The 12,150-nt window shown below is 55.6% G+C and overlaps 2 protein-coding genes across 2 annotated transcripts; one reads left to right on the forward strand and one right to left on the reverse strand.

The window, feature by feature from the left end:
* Positions 1-1,660: 1,660 nt before the first annotated feature.
* SVBP (small vasohibin binding protein) lies at positions 1,661-9,768 on the forward strand. The gene is made up of 2 exons (XM_077260496.1): positions 1,661-1,794; positions 9,326-9,768. The coding sequence occupies exons 1-2, from the start codon at positions 1,681-1,683 to the stop codon at positions 9,410-9,412; spliced, it is 201 nt and encodes a 66-aa protein (XP_077116611.1). The 5' UTR covers positions 1,661-1,680; the 3' UTR covers positions 9,413-9,768.
* Positions 5,809-8,055, reverse strand: LOC143770648 (calpain small subunit 1-like). The gene has a single exon (XM_077260495.1). It carries the CDS (start codon positions 7,596-7,598, stop codon positions 6,600-6,602), a length of 999 nt encoding a protein of 332 aa, XP_077116610.1. The 5' UTR covers positions 7,599-8,055; the 3' UTR covers positions 5,809-6,599.
* Positions 9,769-12,150: the final 2,382 nt, after the last annotated feature.

The raw sequence follows: 12,150 nt of genomic DNA on the forward strand, positions 1-12,150 counted from the left end.
AGTGACTGACCCCTGCTGGAGCATTGCTGTAACTGCAGCTCACGGGGGGATGCCATGGGGCGCCCTGCACGGGGGTGGCGCTGTTGCCATGGGGAACCAGAGGCGGGGGTGTTTCTATGGGGCAGCCTTTGTGGGGGGGAAGTTGCTATGGGGCGGCCTGTGTTGGGGGTGTTGCTATAGGGCAGCCTGTGTGGGGGACGTTGCTATGGGCGGCCTGTGTGGGGGACGTTGCTATGGGCGGCCTGTGTGGGGGACGTTGCTATGGGCGGCCTGTGTGGGGGACGTTGCTATGGGCGGCCTGTGTGGGGGACGTTGCTATGGGCGGCCTGTGTGGGGGACGTTGCTATGGGCGGCCTGTGTGGGGGACGTTGATATGGGGCGGCCTGTGTGGGAGGACGTTGCTATGGGGCGGCCTGTGTGGCGGGCCTGTGTGGGAGGACGTTGCTATGGGGCGGCCTGTGTGGGAGGACGTTGCTATGGGGCGGCCTGTGTGGGGGGACGTTGCTATGGGCGGCCTGTGTGGGAGGACGTTGCTATGGGGCGGCCTGTGTGGGGGGACGTTGCTATGGGGCGGCCTGTGTGGGAGGACGTTGCTATGGGGCGGCCTGTGTGGGGGGACGTTGCTATGGGCGGCCTGTGTGGGGGACGTTGCTATGAGCGGCCTGTGTGGGGGACGTTGATATGGGGCGGCCTGTGTGGGAGGACGTTGCTATGGGGCGGCCTGTGTGGCGGGCCTGTGTGGGAGGACGTTGCTATGGGGCGGCCTGTGTGGGAGGACGTTGCTATGGGGCGGCCTGTGTGGGGGGACGTTGCTATGGGCGGCCTGTGTGGGAGGACGTTGCTATGGGCGGCCTGTGTGGGGGGACGTTGCTATGGGGCGGCCTGTGTGGGGGGACGTTGCTATGGGGCGGCCTGTGTGGGAGGACGTTGCTATGGGGCGGCCTGTGTGGGGGGACGTTGCTATGGGGCGGCCTGTGTGGGAGGACGTTGCTATGGGGCGGCCTGTGTGGGAGGACGTTGCTATGGGGCGGCCTGTGTGGGGGGACGTTGCTATGGGCGGCCTGTGTGGGAGGACGTTGCTATGGGGCGGACGTTGCTATGGGGCGGCCTGTGTGGGGGGACGTTGCTATGGGGCGGCCTGTGTGGGGGGACGTTGCTATGGGGCGGCCTGTGTGGGGGACGTTGCTATGGGGCGGCCTGTGTGGGGGGACATTGCTATGGGGCGGCCTGTGTGGGAGGACGTTGCTATGGGGCGGCCTGTGTGGGGGGACGTTGCTATGGGCGGCCTGTGTGGGAGGACGTTGCTATGGGGCGGCCTGTGTGGGGGGACGTTGCTATGGGCGGCCTGTGTGGGAGGATGTTGCTATGGGGCGGACGTTGCTATGGGGCGGCCTGTGTGGGGGGACGTTGCTATGGGGCGGCCTGTGTGGGGGACGTTGCTATGGGGCGGCCTGTGTGGTGGACGTTGCTATGGGGCGGCCTGTGTGGGGGGACGTTGCTATGGGGCGGCCTGTGTGGGAGGTGTTGATATGGGGCGGCCAGTGTGGGTGGGACGTTGCTATGGGGCGGGGCGTTACTACGGGCAGTTGAGTCACGTGCCTTCTCCCTGACACGGCCTCCTCCTACACCCCGCGCAGGCGCAGTCAGTGTCGGGTACGGCTGCGGTCCCCAGTTGTGGTGATGGAGGCAGCGGGCCGGAAGGATAAATACAAGGCCAGAGATTCCGCCAGCCGCCGCGAGAGGGCGAAGCAGAAGAGCGCGGAGCAGGAGCTGAAGCAGCGGCAGAGAGCGGAGGTAGGCGGCCCCAGCACGGAGGATGAGCGCGGACGAGCAGTTTCGTTCCGCCATCTTGCTGCACCCAGCCTGTGTGTGTATACATCTGGCGCTTTTGTCTGTCACATGAAATGAGGCCGGCGCCTAGAGGGGTGGTCCGCACATGCGCTGTCTGGTCGGTGTCATCAGCGGCAGCTCGGAGTCACATGACGCCTCTTCATGCGCGGGTGTGATTGTTACAGGAGCGATGAGACAACCACGTGATTGGCGCACCTCCCACACAGGCCGCCCCATAGCAACGTCCCCCCACACAGGCCGCCCCATAGCAACGTCCCCCCCCCACACAGGCCGCCCCATAGCAACGTCCGCCCCATAGCAACGTCCTCCCACACAGGCCGCCCATAGCAACGTCCCCCCACACAGGCCGCCCCATAGCAACGTCCTCCCACACAGGCCGCCCCATAGCAACGTCCTCCCACACAGGCCGCCCATAGCAACGTCCTCCCACACAGGCCGCCCCATAGCAACGTCCTCCCACACAGGCCGCCCCATAGCAACGCGACCAATCACAGCAAGCCGTGACGTAATTTCAGGTCCTGAATGCAGAATTCTGCATTCAGGACCTGAAATTACGTCACGGCTTGCTGTGATTGGTCGTGTCGCGGTCACATGGGCAGCACGCAACCAATCACAAGCCGGGACGTAATTTTAAAATGCGCGCGTTTCCTGCCTCCCGTGACGTCACGGCTTGTGATTGGTTGCGTGCTGCCCATGTGACCGCGACGCGACCAATCACAAGCCGGAACGTAATTTTAAAATCCTGAATGCCTAGAATTCGGCATTCAGGACCTGAAATTACGTCACGGCTTGCTGTGATTGGTCGCGTCGCGGTCACATGGGCGGCACGCAACCAATCACAAGCCGGAACGTAATTTTAAAATCCTGAATGCCTAGAATTCGGCATTCAGGACCTGAAATTACGTCACGGCTTGCTGTGATTGGTCGCGTCGCGGCCACATGGGCGGCACGCGACCAATCACAAGCCGTGACGTCACGGGAGGAAGGAAAAGCGCGCATTTTAAGCAAACAACGCTGCCGGTTCCCTCGGTGAGGTCCAGGCTGCGTCGGACAGGTGAATATAGCAATATTTTTTATTTTAATTCTTTCTTTTACACATTAATATGGTTCCCAGGGCCTGAAGGAGAGTTTCCTCTCCTTCAGACCCTGGGAACCATCAGGGATACCGTCCGATACTTGAGTCCCATTGACTTGTATTGGTATCGGGTATCGGTATCGGATTAGATCCGATACTTTGCCGGTATCGGCCGATACTTTCCGATACCGATACTTTCAAGTATCGGACGGTATCGCTCAACACTACTCACAATGTATGAAGGTATTGTGTGTACATATGCTGCATGAAGGTATTCTGTGTGTGTGTGTGCTCTGTGAGATTGTGCACATGCTATTTGTATGTATTGTTTGTGTTTTATGGAGGTATTGTGTGTGTGTGTGTGTGTGCTGTATGGAGGTATTATGTGTGCACACTGGAGGTATTGTGTGTGTTATATGGTGGTAGTGTGTGGAGGTATTGTGTGAGTGCACTTTGTATGGAACTATTGTGTATGTGTACTGTAAGGAGGTATTTTCTGGACACACTTTATGGAGATATGATTGTGTGAATGCGGTATATGGGCTGTATGGAAGTATATTGTATGTGTGTGTACACGCTCTATGGAGGTACATTGTGCTTGCATGCACGCTGTATGAAGGTATTTCTGTGCACGCCGTATGGAGGTATTGTGCATGTATTCATGCTGTATGGAGGTATTGTGTGTGCGTTCACTTGACCTTGGCAAGGTTGACTCCCCGTGACTTCCCCCACCTTCTTTCTTGAATAACCACGCCACACCAGTACTTTTGGATAATAATGGCCACAGCAGCCAATTTATTATTAATAATAATAAAAGACCCTTGGTGGGGCACTCGAAGCTAACCCGATCCTGGTCTGGTGATTATCCCATCGACATTGCCTCTTCCCTCTCAGCCTTTCTTCCAGCTGCATTTTTCTCCAAGCTCGGAAGCACCATGAATTGGTGTGGACGCACCATGAAAGAGGTTGCCTCCACACCGTTAGCCTGTACCGACTTCCATCGTCGGGTACCCACCCATTGGTACCGCGCACCCGACCTCCAACATCAGGTGGCCCTCCGGGTCCCACGATAATGTGACCCCGACTTGCCTCGTCGGGTATCACCAGACCACCAACAAAGTAACTATCCACTGTAGGGTTGTCCCGCAATGCAAGAATCCCCCCCCTTTACCAAACTTTTTTGCCAGCTTCGAGGAACCACCAACGCTCAAATTATCATTCCGATGATATAACAGAACCTCGGGCTCACAAAGAGCTATCCGCCACCAGTCAGGAGAGGAAAAACCCCCTGTGGGGGAAACCTCCAGGGAACCATGGCGATGGATTGCCCTTCCCCTGGGCTTAAAGGTAACTGCCAAATCATTTTGTATAAGTATCATTCATGTCCTCATTCGAATGGTCCCTCTGTCTACTGCGACCCGGTCGTCCTTCTTTTCCTCTGGGATGGGTGGGTGGGGCTTGATGTCCGGCCGTCCTGGGAGTGAAAGAGGATCACGGCTCCTCCCTGCATCCTTTTTATCCCCCTTCGGCCCCCCTCCTTCTCCCCCGTCCTAGGTCACTTCCCCTACATCACTTCCCCTTTAATCAATCCCTTACTTCCTCCCTCTACCCCCCCCCCTGTCGTCTCCCTGCCTTTTCCCAAATCCCCAAACAAAAGTGTCACTCGCTACCTGCCCCGGTCATGCCCCCCTCCTTTGGACCTTCCGTGCCTTATCCGGGGGTTACTGTATGGAGGTATTGTGTGTGCATGCGCGCGCGCCCTGTATGGAGGTATTGTATGTGTGCTGTATGGAGGTAGAGTGTGTGTGTGTGTGTGTGCGCGCGCGCCCTGTATGGAGGCATTGTGTGTGCGCGCGTGTGTGCGCGCGCGCACCCTGTATGGAGGTATTTGTGTGTGTGTGTGCGCGCGCACGCTATGTATGGAGTTATTGTGTGTGTGCTGTATGGAGGTAGTGTGTGTGTGTGTGCGCGCGCCCTGTATGGAGGTATTGTGCGTGTGTGTGCGCGCGCCCGCCATGTATGGAGGTATTGTGTGTGCTGTATGGAGGTGTTGTGTGGAGGTATTGTGTGTGTGCGCCGTATGGAGGTATGTTGTGTGGAGGTATTGTGTGCTTGCCGTACGGAGGTATATTGTGTGGAGGTATTGTGTGCGTGCCATATGGAGGTATGTTGTGTGGAGGTATTGTGTGCTTGCCGTACGGAGGTATGTTGTGTGGAGGTATTGTGTGCTTGCCGTACGGAGGTATATTGTGTGGAGGTATTGTGTGCGTGCCATATGGAGGTATGTTGTGTGGAGGTATTGTGTGTTGTGTGCAGGTATTGTGTGTTGTGTTGGAGACATTTTCTGCACACGCTGTTTGGGGGTTTTGCCTCAGGCTGTGCTCCTGCGGATGCACCTGGCCGGCTTCTTGACCCCAGGGAAGCATCGTTTCCATTCCGCCACTTCATCAACTGCTGCATCTTTTGGGGTGAGGCCCTGAGCTCCTCAAAAGTCTCTGATTACATAGGCTCATTTTCCTTAATATAGAAATGTGTGCAGCCTCTCACAACCTAAAACAGGAGCACGCCCGTCCCTAGGGCCACTCATACCCACGCCCGTGTCATGTCTGTGTGCAGTAGATTCTCCTCGCCTTTAGATCACACTCTTACTTTCACCATCCACACATTCGTGTTTTTTCTGGGGCACGCTGCCTGCACCCGCTCGGGCATTAAGGGGTTATTGGGTTGTGCCTGATTTTGACTTGCACATTAACTCTTGCATTGCTGGGGACAGGGGATGAGTATCGCTGTCGATTTGTCCCAGCAGTGGAGGGGTTAATGTGCCACTTTCAGCATGCTGCCCTCCTGCCCCGGCGCCTGTATACAAACACAAACCTCCGGTCCCATAATCATAGTGTACATTTATTTGGGTTATATCAGAATTTCTCCCGTGACTCCAGGGCCTCCAGCGGGGAAGGTGGCTCACCCACGAGGCCAGGGCCACCAGGGAGTGTCACCTCACCTTTGACAGCGTGACACCAATGGGGATGTCAGCTCACCCACGAGGCAGTGACTTGATGACAACAGTGCACTGTATGACACCAGATGCAGGGAGGCCAGGGCCGCCAGCGGGCAAGTCGGCTCACCTGCGAGGCCAGGGCCGCCAGCGGGCAAGTCGGTGAGGCCAGGGCCGCCAGCGGGCAAGTCGGTGAGGCCAGGGCCGCCAGCGGGCAAGTCGGCTCGCCTGCGAGGCCAGGGCCGCCAGCGGGCAAGTCGGCTCGCCTGCGAGGCCAGGGCCGCCAGCGGGCAAGTCGGCTCGCCTGCGAGGCCAGGGCCGCCAGCGGGCAAGTCGGCTCGCCTGCGAGGCCAGGGCCGCCAGCGGGCAAGTCGGCTCGCCTGCGAGGCCAGGGCCGCCAGCGGGCAAGTCGGCTCGCCTGCGAGGCCAGGGCCGCCAGCGGGCAAGTCGGCTCGCCTGCGAGGCCAGGGCCGCCAGCGGGCAAGTCGGCTCGCCTGCGAGGCCAGGGCCGCCAGCGGGCAAGTCGGCTCGCCCATGACTTCATGACAATGCACTGTATGACACCAGATGCAACTCACCAGTGACGCCAGGGCCTCCAGCTGGGAAGTCGGCTCACCCGTGAGGCCGGGACTGCCAGCGGGAATGTCACCTCACCCATGATGCCAGGGCTGGGGGGCACTAAGAGTAAATGGTCAGCTTCAGCCAGTCCGGCAGCTTGCACTGGACCTGCCCGTTGCCTTCGCGGTCCAGGGCTTTGAAGGCTCGGAACATGCAGTCCATTCGGACCAGGCTGCTGATGAAGCTGTCGAAGTTGACATTTCCGTTGCTGTCGGCATAGCGGCGGATCAGCAGTTGGTGCAGTTGTTCGTTGAGCTGGAATCCGGCAGCCTGGACCGCCCTAGGCATGGAGGTGGCAGGGATGTAACCGGTGCGCTCAGTGTCGTACTCCTTGTAGATGCACTGCCACTTCTTGATATTATTCCATAGGTACTTGAACTCCTCGAAGCCGAGCTTTCCTGTCCCATCACTGTCCATGACTGCCACCATACTGCGGCACGTGTCAATGCTGAAACCGTCCGTCTTTAGATCCTGGTGCTTGGCCACCACTCTGTTCAGAACATTCTGGAGCTCCACCGGGGAGACCTCCATGTCCTCTCCCGCCAGCTGCTTGAAGAGGCGCCGGAACTGCCGCTGCTCATCATTCTCATAGGCCTCCTGCTGGTAGGCGTTGGCACAAGGTGCAGGAGGAGGTTCCGGTTTGTAATTGGCTATGGCATCTCCAATGATACCCAGGATACCACCCAGTATGTTCATTCCACCACCTCCCCCGGCCCCAGCCCCGGCTGGTCCTGCAAACAGTTTTCCAGCTCCTCCAGCCTGTCCACCACCTCCACTCAAACTGCTCAGAGCGCCTTGTAGCAACTTGCCTGCACCTCCGCCCTGTCCGGATCCAGAGAGCCCGCTGAGTGCACCTTGCACTATGTTTCCCATTCCTCCAGATCCAGAGAGGCCACTCAGAGCCCCCTGCATTAGGTTCCCCATTCCTCCACCCTGCCCGGAACCTGCAACATTGCCAATTGCTCCTTTCAAGACATTGCCAAGTCCACTGGCGCCTCCTCCTTGTCCGGACCCCTGTCCTCCAGTCGCAGCTTTCAGGAAATTATTTACCATGAACATATTGCCTGTAGTTCAGAGTGATGCGGGATGAGTAGACTGTAGGATCTGCGAGCCTTGTCCGGTGCGGCAGGAGAAGACTGTAGGATCTGCGAGCCTTGTCCGGTGCGGCAGGAGTAGACTGTAGGATTTGGGAGCCTTGTCCGGTGTGGCAGAAGACTGTAGGATCTGGGAGCCTTGTCCGGCGTGGCAGGAGTAGACTGTAAGATCTGCGAGCCTTGTCCGGTGTCGCAGGAGTAGACTGTAGGATCTGCGAGCCTTGTCCGGTGCGGCAGGAGTAGACTGTAGGATTTGGGAGCCTTGTCCGGTGTGGCAGAAGACTGTAGGATCTGGGAGCCTTGTCCGGCGTGGCAGGAGTAGACTGTAAGATCTGCGAGCCTTGTCCGGTGTCGCAGGAGTAGACTGTAAGATCTGCGAGCCTTGTCCGGTGTCGCAGGAGTAGACTGTAGGATCTGCTAGCCTTGTCCGGCGTGGTAGGAGTAGACTGTAGGATGTGGTAGGAGTAGACTGTAGGATCTGTGAGCCTTGTCCGGTGTCGCAGGAGTAGACTGTAGGATCTGGGAGCCTTGTCCGGTGTCGCAGGAGTAGACTGTAGGATCTGGGAGCCTTGTCCGGTGTCGCAGGAGTAGACCGTAGGATCTGCTAGCCTTGTCCGGTGCGGCAGAAGACTGTAGGATCTGTCTGGTGCAGTTACACTGAAGAGGAAAACAGAAATGTTGAGTCAGAGTCTGCTCCACCCCGGCCTGAAGCAGCCAATGGTGCAGCCTCTTCCCAAAACATTCCTTCCAAAGTGTATTGTGAGCCCAGCCCTGAGAGAAGGGAGAGGGAGGGAGACCCTGCAGATCCGGACTGGCTGATAGCAGCTCTGAGCTGTCACATCTGGCCATCAGCAGCTCACCGGCCATGAGACCCTACAGATGAGATGAGCGGCTCCCAGTAAGATGGAGATAAGCGTCTGCTGCTCTGGCTCCATCACTCTCTTGTACAAACAAACCTCCATCAGCAGCATCTGCATAATAGGGTTTAATCTGCGCAGTATGGTGGGGGTGTGCAGGGGACACTGGGTGGGGGACAGGAGAAGGTGCAGGGGGACACAGTGTGGTGGGTGTGTGCAGGGGACACTGGATGGGGGACAGGAGAAGGTTTAGGGGGACAGTGTGGTGGGTGTGTGCAGGGGACACGGGGTGGGGGACAGGAGAAGGTGCAGGGGGACACAATATGGTGGGTGCGTGCAGGGGGCACAGAGGGACTTGGGTGAGATGCAGGGCGTTGTGCACTATATGAAGGGTCCTCTGTGCCCCCCCACCCTGCACATATTGAGCTGCTGACTGTACCCGCAGGAACGCCCTGCTTGCAGGCTCTGGGTGTGGGGAATCTCCTCAGCTATTTTACCCCCGGGCACAGAAATCTCCTGGTGCGGCCGTTCTCATGGTTCTGAGCTCATCCTTCCAGTTCTGTGGCTTGTCATCTGCTCCTCCTATAATCTACTACCACTCCTAGCCGCCGTTGTCAGATGGGTGAGGTTACTGGCATGGGGCCATTGCTTTGTGCTGTGTGGCCTGTGACTTCCGCCCCCTTGGGCTGTGTGAAGACCCCCTTTCATGTAGAGGAACTGCCTGCTGAGCCCCTCCTTCCCCCCCCCCCCCCAGTCATCAGTGTAGAGAAACAAGCGCTGTGTCCATGTGACTACTCTTCCTATCATCCATGACTTGTGTCTTTTTCTCTTTCAGATTTATGCCCTGAACAAGATGATGACGGAGCTCGAGCAGCAGCAGTTCGAAGCTTTCTGTAAGCAGATGCAGACGTCCAGCAAGTGACGGACAGATCACGCCATTTCCTAGCACCTGCCCTCCTGGCGTTGGCAGCGATGACCCTGCCATGATCACTCCGCATTATCACTCTGCCATGATCACTCTATGTCTGCTGCATGTACTTCATTACTTCACTTTAGTTTGGCCCCTGGATCGTCCATCACTGGAGATTCCCCAGAAACGTCACCGTATGATGCCCATCACGCACCTGTGATGACCAGAGCGTGCAGCATCTGGTGCACTGCGTCTTCTCGGTGAAAATTAAAAACTTCTAAAACTTTTCACTACGTTTTGTGCCTCGGTTCTACATAATCTTGTAGACTTTTGCTTGCTGTTACTGAAGTGGAACTTGTTTTATTCTGTCCCTTCTCGACATTTGTTATTGTAAGGCCGCCATATCAATAGCCAATCCATGGAGATAAGCCACTGACAGAAGACCCTGGCCAGAGGGGTCAGAAGGGAAAGGTCAGAGGAACCTGAGGACATAGGAGTGAGGAGGAAGGAGGTCAAAGAAGCCAGGAAGAGGACAAAGGAGTGTGGGGTGTAAGAAAGGTCCATACTGAGCTGGAAGAGCCGGGAAAAATATGTAGACAATCCTTTTATCAAGCTGAGACTGAAGATTATTTGTAGATTCGCAGCAGAAATGTTTCAGGAAAAGTCAGTAAGATAAAGTATGCTGTCACGAACAGGAGTCCAGACAGGCAAAGTAACGCTGGGATGTCTGGCAATGGTCTGGCCCTAGCCATGGTGTGGCACGGCGGCAGAATGGTGATGTAATGGCCTCGAACAACAGTAATGAGCTTTTTATACACGGTTTAGACCAAGCAAGCTGCACCTTGCAGCAAATGGCGTATATGATAACCTCATACTTCAGAGAGGAACGTGTGTTTTAGAACAAAGAATACAATGACACAATATGACATTAACGTTTCCCCAAACTATATTAAAAATCATAAATCTCCATGTCCCTCTTCCATAACCTCATTATTAACATCATGCGTTTGGCGTGCTGCTATAATTCTTCATACACTGACAGCTCTTGATTCTGGTTTCTATCTTAACTCAATATATATATATACTATTCACTAGCATATAATTCCACTTATTTCTATCACAGTGCCCTGCAGCTGTCCCAGTTAGTCTCTCTGGACTCCATCCATACTTACTAATGGCACTGAGGTCAATTTATACCTTTATTCTGGGGAGAGCCTCAGCTATTTTAGCAAAGTTAGTTGACTAGAGTTTGTCCAAGATGGATGCTAGAGCCAACATGGCTGTTTGGTACATTATGGCTGACCATTCTCTTACGGGGAAGGTGCAGAACAGGAGGGAGCAGGACAAAAGTCTGCAGGGAGGAGAGGAGTCTGGAGAAGGAACCTGAAGAGGACATGAGTCGGGAGAGAAGGAGCAGGACATAAGTCTGGAGGGTGGTTAGAGAAGCCCAGGAAGAAGATAGACAACCTGAGGGGAGGAGACAGCAAGAGGACGGAGAAGCCATGTAGGTTGGAGAAAGGGTCTGGGGCAGAAGAAGGGCATAAGTATGGAAGAAGCAGGTCGAAGAAGTCAGGAGAAGGATTAAGAAGCCTGAGGGTGAACTTGGCCAGAGAAGCTTGTAGGGAGGGTCAGGGGAGCTTGCAAGAAGAGGACAGAAGACCCTGAGGGAGGAAAACCACAGAGAAACTAGGGTAGAAGACAGAGCAGCATGAAGGAAGGTTAGAGAATCCATGGAAGAGAACAGAAGAACCTGAGGGAAGGAGTCAGGAGGACAGAGGTGCCTGTAAGACGGGTGGCTAATATTTTTCTGCCAAGGGCCATTTGTATATTCATACAATCCTTCGGGGGCTGTACAAGTTGTGCTCTAACTCTGCCCACAAATTATGTCCTGACACTGGTGTCAAGATGTGGTTTTAAATGGCTGGCACGATACTGCATAAGGAACGTGCCTCTGACTGTGGAGCCCATATGACAAACGCCAATAAAATATCAGTGCCCAATTCCCCCTCCCACCACTCCCCTTTGGTGATGCACTAATAGGGTTGCCTAGCCGTTCAATGGTTCTTAAAGGTGAAGGTTCCTATGGTCACGCCCACAGGGGTTAAATTCAGGAGTCCGGGTCAGTAACTTCCCTTTTCCTCCAGTGGACACCTAGAAGCTTTTTTTTTTTTTTTTTTTTTTTGGGGGGGGGGGGGGGGCGGAGTCCTGTGTAGGTCATAAACAGGATCCTCCATGGCGGAAGAAGTGGAGGAGGGCAAAAGGTTTGTAACCGCTCATTGGCCAACTCGCCTGTTGATCGTGGACAGGATCTCGGCGGTGAGCCGCCCGTTACGAAATGTAATTGCCTTTCTCTGCTTATGTAATTAACTGTGACCGACCTGATTCAACCCACCCAGGCCTCTCTGTGTTTCATAACGGGATTGGTGGGAGGGGGGAAGGCACTGTTTAAGACACATGGGTCTACACAGTTTGGCTGGCACTGTACTGCATAAGGAACGTGCCTCTGACTGTGGAGCCCATATGACAAACGCCAATAAAATACTGTCGGTGCTCAGTTACCCCCACACACCACTCCTCTTGGTGATGCACTAATTGGGATGCCGAGCCGTCCAATGGTTCTTAAAGGGAAAGGCTCCTACAGCCACACCTACAGGGGTTGAATTCAGGTGTCCGGGTCAGTAACTTCCCTTTTCCTCTAGCGGACACCTGGAAGCTTTTGTAATACTAGCTATAAAATTAAGTATCGTGTT

Source organism: Ranitomeya variabilis, chromosome 4 (genome assembly GCF_051348905.1).
Source record: "Ranitomeya variabilis isolate aRanVar5 chromosome 4, aRanVar5.hap1, whole genome shotgun sequence".
NCBI classification, from domain to species: Eukaryota; Metazoa; Chordata; class Amphibia; order Anura; family Dendrobatidae; genus Ranitomeya; species Ranitomeya variabilis.